The 19162-nt window shown below is 54.0% G+C and overlaps 1 protein-coding gene across 2 annotated transcripts in view; it reads left to right on the forward strand.

Moving 5' to 3' along the window:
* Ago2 (argonaute RISC catalytic component 2) overlaps window positions 1-19162 on the forward strand; it is a 94344-nt gene that overhangs the window by 63528 nt on the left and 11654 nt on the right. For both annotated transcript variants that reach the window (XM_026403026.2, XM_026403025.2), the window contains exons 8-18: window positions 345-492; window positions 1139-1258; window positions 1394-1516; window positions 3225-3358; window positions 5153-5337; window positions 6298-6457; window positions 10624-10714; window positions 12870-13064; window positions 15045-15179; window positions 17696-17797; window positions 18948-19147. In XM_026403026.2, coding sequence (XP_026258811.1) covers window positions 345-492; window positions 1139-1258; window positions 1394-1516; window positions 3225-3358; window positions 5153-5337; window positions 6298-6457; window positions 10624-10714; window positions 12870-13064; window positions 15045-15179; window positions 17696-17797; window positions 18948-19147 — 1593 coding nt within the window. The remainder of the gene's footprint in view (window positions 1-344; window positions 493-1138; window positions 1259-1393; window positions 1517-3224; window positions 3359-5152; window positions 5338-6297; window positions 6458-10623; window positions 10715-12869; window positions 13065-15044; window positions 15180-17695; window positions 17798-18947; window positions 19148-19162) is intronic.

A 19162-nucleotide genomic window follows, 5' to 3' on the forward strand; every position in this document is an offset into this window, starting at 1 on the left:
TGGGAAGCACACAGCCTTGGTTTCTAGATTTGTCTTTGTTGATCATGAATTATTTTTTTTCCTGTATACATATGGTTAACTTCTGACTGTTGTGTCTCTGTGTGGGGATATTCTTTATTTTCCTCCAGTGGAGACAGAATGAGAATGGTAGGCTCTGGAATAGTTGAGGTCAACTAGGAGATAGGGCTTGGCTTCTACTCCCAGAAATCCTTGAGCATTTCTTCCCACACATCACCCCAGCAAAGCAAGCACAGTGACAGAGCCCTGGGTGGGCACCTGCAGACTCCAGCAGTTGCTCCAGGGATCCCAGGATATTCTTGTCTGAGCCGCCTCTTTGCCCTCAGGTTCCCCCTACAGCAGGAGAGTGGGCAGACCGTGGAATGCACAGTGGCCCAGTACTTCAAGGACAGGCACAAGCTGGTTCTGCGCTACCCCCACCTCCCGTGTTTACAAGTCGGACAGGAGCAGAAACACACCTACCTTCCCTTGGAGGCAAGTGGCTTGGAGGAGAGAGTGCACTGGGCCAGGCCTGGCCATCTCAGGAACAACACGGTCCCAGCTTGGTCACCGTCTGGTGTATGGTACCCTGGGCGAGTTATCGGGTGTTGCCAAACCTTGGTTTCCCTTTACGGGGACTGGACCAGCAGCTCTAGTGGGATTGGTGTGTGGGTGAATGAGGTCTAGGGCCTGTGCCCAGCAGGAAATAAGTCAGGGCTCCATGCCCGGGCCAGGTGTTCAGTTTCCATCCAGAGTAAGGCTGCTTGGGGAAAGATCCACACTGCGCCACAAGCCACGTTAACTCATCCTTGCACGTCAGTCTTCAGATGGCACAGGGCCTTGGGCAGCTGGTTTCACATTCACACACTTCACGTTGGTACTGCTGAGGATTTGAGATGGCCTGGGGACTCTGGAGGGGCCCCAGCCCCTTGTGCCTCGCAGGCTGGAGTCAGTGCCATGGTGTGCCCGTGGTGTGCCCGTGGTGCCATGCTGGGTTTCCTCAGCGTGGGTGCTGTGGTGAGCCAGAAGGCCTGCAGCACCTCTCTTCCAGTGTGGGTGCTTGTCCTCCACTGCTGAGACCCCTTTGCTTCCTGGCTGCACACGGCATAGGTGCTGACTCCTTTCCTCATCTCTTCTGTAGGTCTGTAACATAGTAGCAGGACAGAGATGTATAAAAAAATTAACCGACAATCAGACCTCAACTATGATCAGAGCGACTGCCCGGTCAGCGCCCGATAGGCAAGAAGAGATCAGCAAATTGGTGAGCATGTGTCCTGAGGTTGGATCTGGGGTGGGCACCAAGGCTAGGAGACCTCCTGTGCGTTAGACAGATGTGGCCACTGGAAAGAACAGAGGCCTGTCTGACTCCAGGCTTTCCCTCCTTTCCCTTTTCAAGATGCGAAGTGCCAGTTTCAACACAGACCCATATGTCCGTGAGTTTGGAATCATGGTGAAAGACGAGATGACTGATGTGACGGGGCGGGTCCTACAGCCACCCTCCATCCTCTATGGAGGCCGGGTAGGTGCGCAGGGCCAGGGACAGGTCTGCTGTGGAGCAGCGGTCTCTGAGCCTTGTTTGGCTGTCCATGAGGAGGAAAGACCTGACGAGGACCTGACTTCCCTGGGGCCTTGGGGAAGGTTGCCTCAGAATCCCATGTCGTTCCTCCCGTCATCAGTGCTCTCTGGTTCTGAACTCTTCTCTAGAGGCTTATCCTGTTTCCTCCTCTTTAGCTTTTGCTTCACGGGTATTTGGTGGCAAGCATGGCACCTTAGGTGGTTGGTGTGTGTGTGTGTGTGTGTGTGTGTGTGTGTGTGAGTGAGTGTGTGTCTTTTTTTCTTTTTTCCTGTTACTAGGGAGTGAACCCAGGGCCTTTTATATGCCAGGCATTACACTACCACTGAGCCACACCTACAGCCCTTTTCTTTTTAATTTTATTTTGAGAGAGGCTCACTAAGTTGCCCAAGCTGGCCTCTAACCTGTGGACCTCTTCTTTCAGCCCCTCAAGTTGCTAGACTTACAGGCCTGGCCACCATGCACTTAATTTTTGCAAGTTTAACCTGGATTTTTTGTTGTTGTGTGTGTGTCTGTAGTGACTGTGTGTGTGCCAAGATATCTTGACCACTGAGCAAGGTAGGGCTCATGAGAAGAGTCTCCTCATTTTCTCTGGGGTGCAAAACATGGAGCACTCTCTGGTCAGGGCCCTCTGGAAGGAGACCGGGTGATGGCCCTGAGCATCCAGAGGTACCTAGTGCACATCGACGGATCTTGGGGGAGGAGTCTACCTGTCTTTGTTCCCTTTTTACGTACTACAACTTGAAGCTGTAGTCTTTGAGGTCTGTAGCGGGGCTTATATTTGCTGCTGGTGCAGGCAGGATGTGAATCCAGAGTTGCCCTCCAGGGAAACCATGGAGCCATCTTTCTCATTTGTGAACCACCCAGGGGTCATCATTATATGCTTTCATGCCTTTTTGTTCATATCAAGTACACTCTGTGCCCTGCCTCTTGTCACTGTCCTGTTTACTCTCACAGCTCACAGAGGGCTCACAGGTCATCTGTGTTATGAGACGAGATTCTGATTCTTGGTGACGGTTGTGTGGTATTCCACTGCTGAACACGGGCCACAGGATGCTCCCTGTCCTGAAAGGACTTCTGAGCAGGCCTCCTACTATGGGCCTGGACACTGTATAAACAGCACCTGTCTCCCTCCAGGTGGCTCCAGGGTGGTCCCAGGGCCGGCCAGGTGGTGGAATGAAGACTTCAAGCCCAGACCTTAGACTTGTTTGCCTCTCTGGCATCCTCATTGATAGCAGAGGAGGTGACATCAGGGGCACATTCCGTATAGCAGGAGGCCTTGCTGTGTCCTCACAAGACACTGTGTCCCACCAGGCTGTTTAGGAGGCTGGATGGAGATTTGGGCCCTTCCTGATCTCCTGGCTTAGCTTCCGTACACCCCACACCCATCCATTCTTCCTACAACTCTCCGTGCACACCCCACCCTGCCTCCGTCTCCCCTCCACCTGCCACACGTCCACCTGTCAGTCATCCAGCTCCTCCCCAAACACCACCATCTGTGGTCCACCCATTCTGCAGATAGGTGCAGGTTGCCTGTGACCCCGCGGGAGAGACAGGAGACAATAGACAGGTTAAGTTTTTGCCCTCAAGTCATTCTTGATCAGGGGAATGTGTTCGCCATTGTTTCTCACTCTACACTTCTTGATGCTTGCAGAACAAAGCAATTGCCACCCCTGTCCAGGGTGTCTGGGACATGAGGAACAAGCAGTTCCACACAGGCATCGAGATCAAGGTGTGGGCTATTGCCTGCTTCGCCCCCCAGCGCCAGTGCACGGAAGTCCATCTTAAGTAAGCTTGAACACCAGACATGCCTGGCAGTGGTTCTGGAGTGGGGGGTGGTAATCAAGTGACTTCTTGAAAGATCAACTCTGATTGGGCGACAGGGTGTCTACTAGGGTCCTGATGTCAGGGCTTGTCAGCCTTTCCCTATCAGAACACATGGTGGGACAGCCAGATCAGGAGCTGTGGCCCTCTTGGTGTGCATCTTACCCACAGGACCACTGCGAACATGGGCACGAGCAGGTAGTACAGATTACAGACAATACCTGCCGAGAGAGTTTAAAATGTAGGCAGAGCAGGCACAGTGACATACCTATAATCCCTATAACCCGGGAGGCTAAGGCAGGAGCCCTGCAAGTTTGAGGCCAGCCTTGGCAACTTAGCAAGACCTTGTCTCAAAAAAATATTAAAATGGGCTGGTGATTGGCTCAAGATCAAGCCTGGTGTAGTGGCAATACCTATAGTCCAGCTGCTCAGGACTGAGCCTCGAAATCAGCCTGGGCAACCTAGCAAGTGCCTGTCTCACAAAACAAAATAAGTCAATTAATAAATTAGAAACAAAAGAAGAAGTTGGATCCATGAACTAAATTTTTAAAAAATACTTTAATTTGATACATCTATAAACTGAGAAAACAAGACGGGGCTGATGGTAAAATAAGGAGGTGACAAGGCTGGGAGTGTCTTCTTCCTCCCTGCTCAAGAGGGGGGAGAGGAGCAAGAGCGTTAGGTCGTTTGCTGTGTGCTGTGCAGAACCACTCAGCAGAGGGGCACTGGGAGGGACCAGTCCTGACCTGCTGTCAGGAAACACAGTTTTGTGGTTCGTGCGGTTGTCCTTCTCCCCGTCTGGGGGGTAGAAGGGGGAAATCCCAAAGCCCATGAGTATAGCTGACAACTTGACGAGACCAGCCAGGGGCCTTCTGAAAGCTCAAGGCAACCACCCAGGGCCAGAGTCCATCACCTCCCGGAGGCTGCACTGCTGGCAGAATGGGCTGGAATCACAGAGGACTCTGGGGACAGGTGAGAGCCTGGGTGCCACCTGTCCGTGGTCCTCCATCCCTTCCTCTGGCTTTCACCTGGAGCTCCGTGGTGCTGGGGCATGGTCACATGTAGATAAGAGTGCAGAGGCAGGACGTGTGGGGAACTGGACACTGACACGCTATGCTGGAGCACACTGTCCTCTGCCTGATGGTAGAAGATGACGCAGGGTTCATCCCTGAGCTCCACAAAGAAGCAGTAGATCCCTGTCCCACCAGCTGAGCTTCCAGGCCCCTTGGCTGTGGCTGTGGGTGGTGCTGTGGCTTGTTCTCTTTCCCGTTATGGGTGTGTCAAGTCCAGCCCGTGTCCCCAGGAATAGTGGGCGAATCTAGGATGACGGCACACAGGTCGTCTTCTGTATCTCTGTGCCTTCATTCCGGTGGGGAAACCAAGCTCTTACCTGACACAGGGACTGTCCTGGCCTACAGCGGAGCAGCAGCAGCTTGGCACCGTCCTGTGAAAGGACACCTCTGCACCCTGGGAGTGTCGGCCTGAGAGGCGACATGAGTACAAGTTGGAGTCCCTGCTTGGTCTCAGCCCTGCCTCCGCTGTCCCTTTCTGGTAGCCCCCTGGATGGTTGCATGTCAGCTCTTTCATGGGCTGATGTTTCAGCACACACTACTTTGAATTCTGGCCCTGTCTGAGACTTAATTTAAAAACTTAACTCTGACCTCTGTAAATGTACTTTTGGCTTCATGAACCTTGTGCTTGGTATAAATTCTTTTGCCACTAGCTGTGCGTTTTAATGAAATGGACCTTCTTCCCCAGGTCCTTCACAGAGCAACTTCGAAAGATCTCAAGAGATGCTGGAATGCCCATCCAGGGCCAGCCGTGCTTCTGCAAATATGCCCAGGGGGCGGACAGTGTGGAGCCCATGTTCCGGCACCTGAAGAATACATACGCTGGCCTGCAGCTGGTGGTGGTCATCCTGCCTGGCAAGACCCCAGTCTATGGTGGGTATCTGGTGACTGTTGGATTCAGGGACCATGTTGGCCTTTGTAGGAGTAGGTTGTAACCTGAGCACCCTTGTGTTTTGCCCCACTGGGGAGCATTGGCCTCTAGTTTATTCGTGATTCTGAGGAATAGCCATGGTATCCTGAGCCTTGTGGTGCCCCAGCTGCTGGAGAATACAAAGAAGTCAGATACGGCCCTGCGTCCAGAAGCAGGAGAGCAGGCGGACAGCCTGGGGAGAGCCTCTGGCAGCAGGGCGGAACCCAGAAGGGCCCAGGGAAGCACGGGGGCTTGGTGGGTGTCCCCAGCAGGGCTCCCTGTCTAGTCGGAGTCCAGTTACAGACAAGTGAAAGCCACGCTTCTCCCCTCCAAGTTCAACTTCCAGAAAAGCAGTAACAAGAAGGCTGTGGTGCTGCCCTGAGCGTCCTCTTTCCTCAGAGCTGCCACAGGAGCACCTGCTGGGGAAGCGTCCAGGGTGGAGGCCTGTGGGCCTGGAGAGCTCTGATGTCAGATCTGCGTTTGCCAAGGGTTCCCAGGTGTGAGTGTTTTTATATCTAAGCACTCAAGCCTGTGCCATAAGAAGATGTCGTCCTGCTGAGCAGTGCCTCGTCTTCCTGCCCTTGGCCCTGGGTAACTCATTTAAGTGCTCTTGGTTCACAGACTGGAAGGATGAGATATGCCTATGCAGCTTCACATTCCCAATGAGGGTGAGCCAGGCACAGGTGCTGAAGAGCACTTGGCCAGAACCTCGGCCCCTCCACCTGCTAGAGATCCTGTCACATAGGTGACCGCAGTCACTCATGACCAAGAATGTCCAGAGGAGTGCTGTGGTTGGACACTGCACCAGCGCAGTTCAGGTCGGGGCTGAAGGGCTGGAGAGCTAGAGACAGCTGCTGCCCCCAGGCCAACAGAGGAAGAGGCACTGGTGGAATCTGTGATGTGTGCACCGTTGTGTCTCACAGCTGAGGTCAAGCGCGTGGGTGACACAGTGCTTGGGATGGCCACACAGTGCGTGCAGATGAAAAACGTGCAGAGAACCACACCACAGACCCTGTCCAACCTCTGCCTGAAGATCAATGTCAAGCTGGGAGGCGTCAACAACATCCTGCTGCCCCAGGGCAGGTGAGCCAGCCCTTCTGCCTGTGTGCCGGGTGCGTGGATGGTTTTCAGTGGACAGGGCATGGTGTGCAGAGGTGCCTGGGTGAGGGCCGTCCTGGACAGTGCTGAGGACATGGGGCCCGACTACACACAATCTCTCCAGGACCAGGGGAATATGCAGGGGGCAAGTGCAGGGCCAGAGTGGGCACCCCTCCCTGTGCTAGGATCTGTGCAGGTGAGTGAGGCTCAGCAGGGGCACACTTGGAATGGCTGGGAGAGGGGTGCCCTGTTCACCGGCAGGACCCTGGAGCAGCGGGATGTTCTAGAGTCTGCACGGGAGTTCCTGCCAGAGGCTCCCTACCAGGGAAGGATGGCACTTGATGCTGTGATTGGAGCACTTCTGTCTGAAAAGTGCCACACAGGAATCACTGTTGCTGGATCCCAGGCTAGCCCAGGAAGTGTGGCTGAGCATCAGCTGCCTGCATGTCCCTGAGCTGGGGCGGGTGTGATGCAGCTATGCCTTCCTTGAGTGCCCCCTGGGGCTGGCTTGTTGCCCTGGGTACTAAATTGCAGAACCAAGTTTACCATGTACCCCTCCTCAGAAACCAGGGCCTCCAGCACAGAAGAAAGGGGTAGTTATGATGACAGTCCCAGGGCCTTGTCTTAGTATAGGAATGACAGAAACATGGTGAAGACAGTGAAATAGTTCAATGAACCTGACTGTCCTAGTGTAAAAGAGATGATGGTGAAAAGTAGAGGCAGACATTGATAAGCACTGCCCAGGTGTAACCTCCAGCCTGCCCTGGGGTTAGGTTAGTGTCTCCTTCCATTTTGTGTTGTTAGAAGGAAATACCTGAGGCTTCAAAGTTTAGAAGGAAAAGAGGTTTATTTAAAGGTACAGTAAGGTCCAAGAGTGAGGAGCCAACCCTGGCTTCTGCCGAGGTTTCCTGGTGGATGGTTTCATGTTGGGAATGCTCACATGCATGGAGAGGGGTCACATGGCGGAAGAAGTTTGTAACAAGTCTCTCATGGTAACTAACTCATCCCAGCAAGATGGACATTAGTCCCTTCCCAGGGTGACGCCCAGTGACCTAACCATCTTCTATTGGGCCACACCTCTCGTAGCCTCGCACTGGGGACCACATCTCCAAAACACGACTCTGGGGCCACACCAGAGCACCCACATAAGACACTCTGTGGGTCTGGTTGGTCAGTGTCTGGCTCAGCAGGTCATGTTTCGGGCCCAAGAATCCACTCTCCTTACAGCATGCCCTGCACTGCTGATGTGGTGGCCAGGGACACACACTCTAAGCACTGCCGAGTTATGCTCGCAGCTGCGGAGAGGAGGTGCAGAGGAACCTGGCCTCTGCCTGAATTTGCTCCCAGCTCTGAGCGAGAGCCATTCCACTCCCACGAGTTCCTGGGAACGAATGAAGACTCATCAAGGGGCAGCTGGCAACCCCAAGGGTAGTTCCGTTAGCCGGCAGGCTCTGAGGTGGTTGTGTGCAAGGAGTTTAGGCCATAAACAGAGAGCCCCGGGACCTCATCTGTACCCCTTTAATGGAGGGGTGATGGCTATGAGGACGTCACACCTGGTGTGCCCGTGAGCTGCATCACGGTGGCAGGGGATGAGCTCAGATGAGCGTCTGGCAGAGGACGTGGCCTCCAGAGCCCTGACATGGGAGTCGAGGGAGCGATGGTAGTTGTTTCGCTGAAAGGCTACAAGAGTGGTGGGCCCGTGAGGTAAGCTGCAGCTACGGGGACACACCTGACCTGTGTTCTGGAGGGCTGCCTGTGGCTCTGCATAGAGGGGCCACTGGCCTGGGCCAGGCTGGAGGCAGATGTGGAGAGGGAACACCCTGACTCCAGGTGGCTTTGAAGAGAGAACCCTGGAACTGGCAGGCAGGTGTGTGTTTAGGGAAGAAGCAAGGAGGGCTTCAGAGCCCTCGGCCTTGTCCCCGAGAGGTCAAGCGCATGCTCACGCTGAGGGCCCAGGCTTGCCGCTCCGGCCTCCTGCTCAGGCCTCTGCAGAGCCCCTGTGTCATGTGATGTGGCCTGTGGGAAGCAGGCGTCTGATCCCCAGAGGCCATGAGATCCCGGAATCCTGGATGGTGTTCAAAGCCAGGAGGCTGGAGGAGACCCCTTGAGGGAGCTTCTGAGTGCTGGGAGGGCCGGTGTCGCAGCCCTGGGGGCAGCAGTGGAGACAGCAGTGAGGCCCGGGCGGGAGGAAAGGTGGCCAGGTCTCTGGATGCCTGGGAAAGTGTGTCCTGGGTCGCAAGGCCGCAGTGAGCCGTGCTTGATGAGGCCTGAGTGCGTTTCTGGATACAGGAAGGTCTGTTGGGCCAGCTGAGGTGACAGTCCCTGGAGACCTTGCCGAGGAACCTGACTGCCAGGCAGTGGGAAGGTGGTCCTCCGGCGTCGGGGAGGCAGTCACAGGTTGTTAGATTCAGGGAGCTGGCTGCAAGGCAGGCGAGGTTGCTGGGACAGGTGTGGTTTTGCTTGTGATTTGCATGTGTGAGTGAGGCTGTCACGGGCTGGCCCTGCACTCTGAGCGCCCTGACAGTGAGTGTCAAGGCCTGTGGTGTGGCTTCCCGTGGCTCCTGCCTTCTGGTGTGACAGAGCATAGTGAGGCCACATGGGGTGCTGGCTGGTTCTAGAGCCTGGTCAGTGGGACTGATGCCATTTGGGGGCCTCCCCAGAGTTCACAGTGTGGGGTGTGCATTCTCCATGCCGTCTGCCTCTGTACCTGGCAGCAGTAGTGATGTGGCACTGCGGGAAGCAGGTGCCTGTGAATTGCCTGGCCTTAATGGGGCAGCAGACAGCGGCCTGAGGTCTGCCAGGAACCCCTACCCAGCCAGCCAGTGCCCCAGGTGCAGCTGGAACTGCAGTGGGGATTGGAGGGACCCTGGCCACCTGCTGAGGCAGCTGGCACGGGGCATATGTATATGAAGCTCCTTCTGCATCCTGAGGAAGTGAAGAGGTGGGCATGCACAGCCATGCTGGGCTTAAGGGCTGTCCCTGGAGCTGAGCAAGGGACACCCAAAGTGAGATGGGAGCAGGTCCCAATGGCCAGCATCCCTGGCGGGATCCCTTCTGCCAGCCTGCTGAGGAGTATGGTCAGAGACTGCAGACCTGCCCAGGAGCAAGTGGGAGGTCCTGAGCCAGCGCTAGGTGGGGAGCACATCCTTACCTTCCACACCCCCTGGTGGCTCGGACAGATTCTCCTGGCTGCCACTCCCTGCCTAGGAGTGTCTGTTCTTCAGTTCTCTCTGTGGCGGTACCCACTCATCCTTCTGGCACCAAAGGGTAGTCCTGAGACTAAGCAGCTGATGCAGTTTGGAAGAGGGCAGATTAAGACCCACCGCAGGTGGAACAGAACCCTTTCTTACACCCAACCCAGTCTCTAGCTGTAGGGGCAGGATGCACCCAAAGATGTGACACAGGTCTCTACACTCTCATGATATTTTCTCCATCAGCATGGAAATGGTAATGGGGCCAGCTGCTAGTGCTACCGTGAGAGGAGCCCTCTGAAAGTACTGGACATGCATGAGCTTCTGTGGTCATGTAGCATCCCTGAAAGCGGACAGCACAACCCTCCCTAGAGCAACCCCTCCTGTGCACATTGCTTCCCAGGAGGAGTGAGTGGAGGCTAGGAGTGCTGCTGGGCCTCCTCCAGTGCTCAGAGCAGCCTCTCCCACAATAGAGTCGTGGGTGGAGAGACTCCCTGCAGCAGCACCAAGCCTGAGTAACAACCCGTGGGATTTTCTCCCTCTCCCTTCCCCTCCCCTCTGGTGCTAGGGATGGAACCCACAGCCTCCCACATGCTAGGCAAGCACTCTAGCACTGGGCTACGTCCCTAGCCCAAGCCATGGGAAATTTTTTGGAAATTTTAAAGTAAACACAAAGAAGATGAGGAACAATGAACCCTCATGTGTCTGACCTCTGACCTCAACAGCCATCAGTGCCTGGCCAGTCTTGTCTTGGGTACATTCCACCCATGCTCCACTTTCTCAGGGTCCTTCTGAGGCATATTTCAGCCCTCATGTTACTTATGTGTGAGGTTTCTCTGTGACCTTTAAAGTAAAGGTTCTGCTCAAAAGCATATAACCACTCTGCCGACTGCACAGGTCACAGGGGTGGTAACTGACCCCGTCACTGATCCAGGCCTCCAATGCCACTTACTTCTGCAGGCCTCCAGTGTTCCAGCAGCCTGTGATCTTTCTGGGAGCAGATGTCACTCACCCACCTGCGGGGGACGGGAAGAAGCCTTCGATTGCCGCAGTGAGTGTCAGTGTTCTCCCCTGAGCCTCTGTTGGTGGCGTGGTGCTTAGGACTCTGCAGAGACCACCAAGACACATGTGGTCTCTGCAGCCATACGGCTGAAGGGCATGGAGGTTTGCCCAGCTGCTCAGAACCTCAGGGCCTCATGGCGAATAGGTGATTGGAGGGGACACTGACGGTGGCATGAAACAGGCCCCAAGAAGCTGAGTCGCACGCACCAGCGCTGTCCATAGACGCACGTGGACTGGCTGCCCGCCTGGCGTTCCACCCTCTGCAGCTGGGCCTCCGTCCTGCTGCCTAGCAGTGCTGATTGTTCTCAGGAGAGTCTAGGGTTACTGTTACAGTGGCCTTTCATTTTTAAAAGAGAACCAAACCATGCCTTCCTCGTAGTGAGGGTTTAAGCTTTGGAGTGCAGAGAGCAAAGGGGGTTACCTGAGAGCCATCTTTTCTGAGGGCCTTGGCCTCGTAGCAGTGGGGGAAAGCAGAAAGCATCAGGTGTCTCTTTTTGGTCATTGTCCGGAGCCACTGGGTTTCACCCCCCAGTGTCACCTTGGGTTCTTGAGAGCCCTGCCATGTGCCCTGGCTTTCTTGGCCGAATTGCCTCAGAGAAGTGCTGGGCTGCTGGCAGGAGTGAGAGCTGAGGCCCCTGAAGGTGGGTTCCTTTTGGGCAGGGCACAGCTGCAGAGGGTGCCCTGGATGGATCACAGAAGCACCGGCCGAGCTCGGCCCTGGACTACTGCAGACTCTGCCTGCTCGCATCTGTTTCTTTTGAGCAATTAAGCTTAACATTCCTGAACTTTCTCTTGGGTAAAGTGAGGAAACCACTGTGGATCTCTAAAGATTATTATGAGACAGTGTAGTTAAGCCCCAGCATGGAGCCCGGCCCATGGAGCTAAGAAAATGCGGCATCATCTGATAAGTCTGGAGGGACTCTGGTGTAGGACCCTGTCTCAGGGATGTGGGGAGCCAGGTGAGCCCTGGGTGGAAGGGAGCTGCCATGGTACTTGGGTGCATGTGTGTGCAGCACACATAAATCGTGCTTGGCTGTCACTCTCCTTATGAAATCAGTGTCATGTAAGCCAGGCAGTTCCTGCTGCCTGGCCCAGTAACTGCGACCCAGCACTTCCCGTGCGAGCAGCATTTCTCGCTTTGCTGGATGCCTTTATAAAGCTCCTTCCTCCCTTGGTCAGAGAGCAGCAGCTCAGCAGCTCTGCTCGGCGCGGCTGGCTGTGCTGAGGTTTGCAGAGGAGGAAGCTGGGCCTAGAGAGGAGGCCCCCCGGGGCTTCCCCGGCCGAGTTCTGCACCCACTGCGGGCCTGCAGGCTCCAGCTCTGGGTCTTCCCATCTCCCTGCCTCGCCTGTCCCTGTTCGTGTTTGTTCTTCTGGACAGATGTGGTGTAGTGTCATCTCTGGGTTTAGAGGGTTATGTTTTCAAGTTTTCAGGAACAGAAATCTGTGTTCACCCCAACCCCCAAATTCTCAATAAATAGAAACAGATTTCTGTTTATGTTAATTTATTTGTTTATACCAACTTAACATTTCAGGGTCTGTCTATTTTCACTTGTTTGAGAGGAAAATCTTGGCCAAGGCAGGACCTAGGCAAGGCGTTGGGGGCTGGCCCGGGGAGTGCTGCCCTGCCTGGGTGTCCTGAGAAGCTGGCTTCCTGGAGCCTGCTTTCCACGGGCACAAGCTTTCCCTCGGTCTTTCCAGTGTAAGGAACCTGCCTCCCAACTCAGAGGTGAGCAGGTCCTGGTAGTGCCTGGTCCGTTGTCCTACAGGGCTGAGTTCCCGTTGTCCCTGACACTCCCTATACCCCGACCAGACAACCTGAGTCGTCACGAGCTCATTCTGCTCGCTCGCCTGCTCACCCTGTCTCCCTCTGGTTGGCATTCATACTGGGGCTCATACAGCCTCTGGCCTTTGGGAGTTCCCCTTTCCTGAGAACCAAAATCTGGGTTGCTGTGTGTTGATAATGCAGAGGGCTCTTTGGAAAAGCAGGTGCCAAACCTTCAGAGAAAGCAAGGACACCACTTCCACTTTGCTGTGTTGGGACATCCAGGTGGAGACCCTTCTGCCCACCTGCAGGCCAGCGCCACCACGTACCTAGAAGAGGGAGCCTGGAAACCTTGCCAAATGCTCACTGCATGTTTCCACAGGTCGTGGGCAGCATGGATGCGCACCCCAACCGCTACTGCGCCACTGTGCGTGTGCAGCAGCACCGGCAAGAGATCATTCAGGACCTGGCGGCCATGGTGCGTGAGCTGCTCATCCAGTTCTACAAGTCCACACGCTTCAAACCCACCCGCATCATCTTCTACCGCGATGGTGTCTCCGAAGGCCAGTTCCAGCAGGTTGGCTATCCTCCCTTTGAGCTTCTCTATCTTTGTCTGGTGTCTAAGATTCCCCAGTACACTAATGCAGACTGACTCAGTGGCTTTCTACCCAAGGTTGATGCGGTCAGAGTCAACCTGAAGGCGGGCAGTGGTGGAGACTGCAGGGCACGGGATTGTCCAGGCCCTGGCCCTAGTCGGGCTCATGGTGCAGAGTCAGGGCAGAGGAAGTGGAGAAGGAGTGGGTATGAGCTTGGGCCCTGGAGACATGGGAGTGAGGGTCTCACCTGGCCAGCAGTGGGCTCAGCAGCATAGCTCACTGCCCGTGCTTTCCAGAAGTGTGGACTTTGCCTTGGAGGATATGAAGAGCTGTCAGGGGAACAAGGTCTTTGCACGACAGAGACCTTATATCTGGCGACCCTTCTGTCTGTAGTGTGAGAGACAGGCTGGAACAGGTACCACAGCAGCAGGATAAGAACTGCATGGGGCAGAAGGGGCTGGGCAACATCATGACCCTGGCACCGTGGGTGCACAGAGATGGGTGGGCCCGGTGGGTAAGAGAGGGTCTGGAAGGGGAAGAAAGCCCTCACATGCAGGGGTGAGCGAGGGCATGGGAGTGGCCTTATTCTCCTGATTCTGCCTCCTACAGTGCTGGGTCAAGGTGCCCTGCCTGTGGCAATAGAACTCTGTCCTGGCCCTGAGATTCTCCCCATCAGCTTGGGCTGGTTGCACTTCTGTTTCTCCACTCCCAAAGCAAGTGTGTTGTTAAGCAGTGGTGGCAGTGGGGGCCACTCATGGTAGGGAATTGTCCTTGTGCACTTCAGAGGCTCCGGGTGCACAGGAACCTGCCCCTCCTTGGTCACAGGCTGATTCCAAGTACACATATTTTGCCTTCCTGGTACCTATGGAAATAGTGGCTCGTGCTCCTTAAGCGCAGGATCCCCTAGGGGGGAAAAAAAAAAAAAACAGATTCTGCTTCTTGACCAAGTGGCCTTTCTGAGCTGCTGCAGAGCCTGGGCTGGTGGCTCCCTCTGTGCCCTCACAGCCCAGGGTCCTGTTATGTTGACAGACCTCCTGGGCTCCCCCAGCAGGGACTCTTCTTCCTCCCTTGAGCTCCTGGCCCTTTTCCCCCATGTCACAGTGCCATTCCCCCCATGTCACAGTGCCATGCCCATGTAGAGAGGGGATCTGCCTTCCTAGGCTCTGAGTGCTCTGTCTTATAGAATCCCACAACTGAGTTTTCTGCACCCAGAGCTTATGTTCTTGAGACATTGTAATAGAGTATTTTGATTGAGATTATTGCTTAAAATCTATAGTGTAGCCAGGCACAGAGGCACATACCTGTCATCCCAGCTACAAGGCTGTGGCAGGTGGATGGCTTGAATCCAGGAGTTCAAGATCAGCCTGAACAGAACAGCAAGACCCTAAAAAATAACAGAAATTCAAAGTGCCCTGGTTCGTAGGCTGTGCCCGTCATTTTCCGTCTTCCCATTGGGACTCAGATAGGGCATGCAAGTTTTACAGGTAGGATTGAGGGTCAGAATGTGTGGCTTTCCACATGGGTAATTGGTGGCAGAGCTCAAATTCATACTCCGGTCTGACTCCTAAGCCATTGCCTTTTCCATTAGATATGTATTTAAAAAGCAGCAGCTTAATGAATGACTGACTCTCTCAGTGCTCTAAGTCCTCTGCAGTGCCTCAGCCCTGAGGGGTGTGAGTGCCGTCTACTGAGCACTGAGAGTGTTCCAAGTGCTGTGCTCATCATTTTCATGCATTTTCTAACTTAAAAACCAGTTAGCCATGAAACCTGGGTGTCCCTAGCTCTATTGTATAAATGAAAACAGGAAGTCACAAGGGAAGTTGCGTGCCCAGGCACACGTTAGCAGAGCTGGAAGGCTTGACTCTAGGCGTTTAAGTGGCACATATTTTTAAGATGTTTACTTCGAGTAGCACGAGGCCTAGAACGACCCTGAAACCTACCTGTCTCTCTCTCCCTTTCAGGTCCTTCACCACGAGCTGCTGGCCATCCGTGAGGCCTGTATTAAGCTGGAAAAGGACTACCAGCCGGGGATTACGTTCATCGTGGTGCAGAAGAGGCACCACACACGGCTCTTCTGCACTGACAAGAATGAGCGGGTAAGCCCCCCTGGCATGTCCCGGTGAGGCCCTGGGGATATGCGAAGGTCATTTCAGGGTCCTGAGCCCTGGACCTGAGCCACCTCACAGAGCTCCTACCAGCCACTCAGAGCTGCTGCCCCAGGCCCTGGGGAGACTGTGCTCTGAGGAGCTTCTTGGGAACCTGCCTCAAGTGTCCTGGATGGCTCTCTTTGCCTTGGGAGCAGTTTTATCTTGAATCTCGCAGATCTGGGATAGGTCCAGTGTTAAAATGTCGTTTATCTCATAAATTACCAAAAGACATGATTCTGAGAACCCGTTGGACACACAGCCGTGGACTGGGCAAGCGTGGAGTGTGATAGGATGGAGTCGGCACGGGCCCATGTGGGACTGTTGGGAAGTGCTGCTGGGTGTCCTGAGGAGCTCTCGCATGGGTGGGAATAGCTGAGAGCGTCTTCCACACACCTAATAGGACACATGGTCCTGCCTCTGCCCATGGAAGAGACAGTGCCTAGGAGGGCAGGAGCCAGGCTGAGAACCACAGCCCTCACACTGGTGGCAGCAGGCAAGAGCTTGGTGGTTTAGATGCACTGGGTGCTGAAGAGGACTAACTGCAGCTCAGTCCTGGTGGCCTTACTGCCACACCAGTGCAAGAAGCAATGTTATGATGTAAATGGAGGAACCAAAAGGTAAATGTTACAGTGAGGAAAGGGGATATTTTGTCTCATAAAAGGACTAATTCACTATCAAGATTGAGCATCTGTGATCTTAAATGTACCCAGTACTCTGCCCTAAAATTATATAAGAATGGGAAAAAAAAAAGTGAAGCAAAACTGGACAGAATTTCATCAGAAGTTGAAATGGGAAAAAATGAGAACTGAAAACTGCAAGAGTGAAAAGGATGATCCAGGCACCGTCACTGGACAGGACCTGCCACAGCACCTGGGGCCACACAGAAGGGCTACGAAGCCGGCTTTCCACCAGGACAGAGGAGCCACTCACATTTCCATACCTCAAGTTTCGTAAAATAAACCTTATGTTTTGATCATTATGCAGTTAAATTCCAAATCAGTAGGAATGAAGTTTAAGAACACTTGAAACTTTCAATTTACTGCTAAGTAGCTCATGCATTAAACATATAAAGAAGATAGAAATTGCAGAGCACTCAGAAATGAACAAAAACCTGAAGATTTCATATCAAACCTGTGCAGTGTAGCTAAAACAGTGCAGCCCGTAGACTTAGATGCATTGGGTATAAAATAAGAACCATGACAGAAAGTGAGAATAAAGACAGAATGGAAAGAAGAGACCCCAGGACCCAGGAGTCGAGGGAGAGCTGCAGAGCTCGGGGGCTGGGCTCCTTCCTCTCCTCAGTCCCCAGGTCTCCGTTGCCAGGAAGCAAGAAGGCTCCGTAGGCAACTATTCCTGGAAACACCTACACCCTCTCCCCCTTCCCAGAATGGAAAATAAGTACAAAGTAAAGAAGCAAGACAGGAGATTAAAATCAGAACCTGCCTCTTTGAAAATAGACCTAGTAAGACTCCACAAGGAACAGAAGAGGACATTGTCCAAGCATAGGAGCGTGACCCTTTATGTGATCACTATATGATCATTCTAAGGTATTGGCCCAGAGAGCTTCACAAGCAAGTTTCTCCAAACCTTCAGTAACAGATCATCTTAAGTATGACAGAACACACAGAGTTACTTGGTGTATTTATGGGTGTAGTGAGAGTTTTGCAGGTAAGATTTATCAAACCTTCAAGGAAAACTCTCTTACCATGTCAGAGATCAGGAATGGGGGGGGGGGAATTAGTTTACATTCTGAGGCTGGCTTGCTAATCCCAAGTGTGAGGATGCAGGTATTGTGCTGGGGTTAAGGGTCCAGGGTCTTGAGTGAGGTGGCCTGGGCTCAGTTCTCGCCCTTGCACATACATACCTAACCCTTTGTATTTCAAGACAGAGACTAAGTTACTAAGGCTGCACTGCTCTCTTGCAAGTGGTGGCCAGGAGCCAGCCACTCGTGGGAGCCCTGGCCAGCTTTTAGGGTTTTGCTTCCCTGCCTTGATTGCTACGTGGGCATGCTGGGCACCAGCCTGAGAGGGTCTTCGCCCAGCTTGGATGTAGATAGCATGTTGCTTCAGTATGTTGCTGGCAGTACCCCTGGGCCCCAGATCAGAGTGGCACCAACAGTGCAATACCCTCTTAGAGTAGATGGTTCGGTGAAGACTGCACTTGGCCTGTGCAGCTTATAGGATGTGAGGGTGAAGAAACAGAGCGAGTCTAGTTATTAATACTGGCTGGAGTTTCACACTCTCCTCTGAACACATGCATTAAGCAGTTCGAAAATTTGTCACGGGGCTGGGGACATAGCTCAGTTGGTAAAGTGCTTGCCTTGCATGCATAAGGCCCTAGGTTCAATCCCCAGCACCACAAAAAATATGTAATAAAAATAAAGATTTGCTTTGGCCAGAAAGCCTGTGTGGACTATCTTCCTTACTACCTGTGTCCTGTCTGATGAGGCTCTCGTGTTGCTGCAGGTTGGGAAGAGTGGGAACATTCCAGCAGGCACAACTGTGGACACGAAGATCACCCACCCAACGGAGTTTGACTTCTACCTGTGTAGTCATGCCGGCATCCAGGTGAGGACGGAGGGCCCCGTTCACACAGTTTGAGATATTGGCAGTGTCATCACACAGTCAGCCAACTCCTGTGCTCTGATCAGCCCTGGGACATGGTGGAGTGGCATGGACAAGGGTCTGCCCACCCCCCGCCCCTGGCTCACACTCTGGGCTCTGAGAGATGGGTAGTTAACCTGGGACCCAGGAGACTGTGGCCATGTCGGACACTTGGAAGGAGAGAACCACAGAGGTGCTAGGGTAGACCGTGTGGAGTGGCCACTAGGGCTTCCCCAGTTGAGTTCCTCTTGAAGGAAGTGAGGTCCAGGCAGAAGGAGCTGGGAGTGCCCGGGCACTTGAGGGGGTAGAGGCTACATTGTGGACGGCGCTTAGCAAGTTAGAAAATGAGACCTGAATGTGCACGCGGCCGAGGCAGCTCTGGCTGGCCGACCTTGCAGCCCCTCCGTGGGGGCTGGCTGATTGGGCAGGCTCCAGGTGAGTGCTGGCACCAGGAGATGCAGTTGCCATCTCCTGTGACCCTGTCAGGCTCCTTCGGGGAAAAGACCCCTATCTGGCCAAGGGTGGACACATGCATGTGGCCACCAAAGTGCCATTTCCATTGAGAAGCTGACCTGCCTCAGGCCACACTGTCTTTACCACTCGGGTGGAGGACTGCAGCCTGGGGTGTGGCCACCTGCAGCCCATTTGCTAGACCTAAGAATTGAGGCTGTTTTTACAGATTTGAAACTTGTTTATGAGGAAAGGAAAAAGAAGAACAAAATAAAGTTAGAGAATGTGAAGGTCTCTATGCAGGTTCCTGATGCAGATGGCCTGTCCCGTTGGTCCCGTCCCCCACCACAGCTTTCTCTGTGAAGGCACACTGTTTCCGAGATGTCTCCTCTATCTGCTGTGTGCCCCCACCCCCACCCCGCTTCCCTCCTGACAGGGGAACCCTCACTTTCAGGCCTCTGGCTTCTCTTCTGCCCAGAGACTTTATAGGGGGGAGCCTTCTGGGGGGCTGTGGGGGGCTCGGGGAGCTGGCACCCTGCTGTCGCCGTGTCTGGACACACCCACCTGGGCCAGTCATCAGTTTTTGTCTTTAACATCATTGCAGTGTTCTTTGGGCAGATTTCACGGTGCATCTGGCTGATTTCATCCTGTAATCTGCTTTCAGGGGACAAGCAGGCCGTCCCACTACCATGTCCTCTGGGATGACAATCGTTTCTCTTCTGACGAGCTGCAGATTCTCACCTACCAGCTGTGTCACACCTACGTGCGCTGCACACGCTCTGTGTCCATCCCAGCGCCAGCCTACTATGCCCACCTGGTGGCCTTCCGGGCCAGGTACCACCTGGTAGACAAAGAACACGATAGGTGAGTCTTGTGCCC

Source organism: Urocitellus parryii, chromosome 7 (genome assembly GCF_045843805.1).
Source record: "Urocitellus parryii isolate mUroPar1 chromosome 7, mUroPar1.hap1, whole genome shotgun sequence".
Lineage (NCBI taxonomy): Eukaryota > Metazoa > Chordata > Mammalia > Rodentia > Sciuridae > Urocitellus > Urocitellus parryii.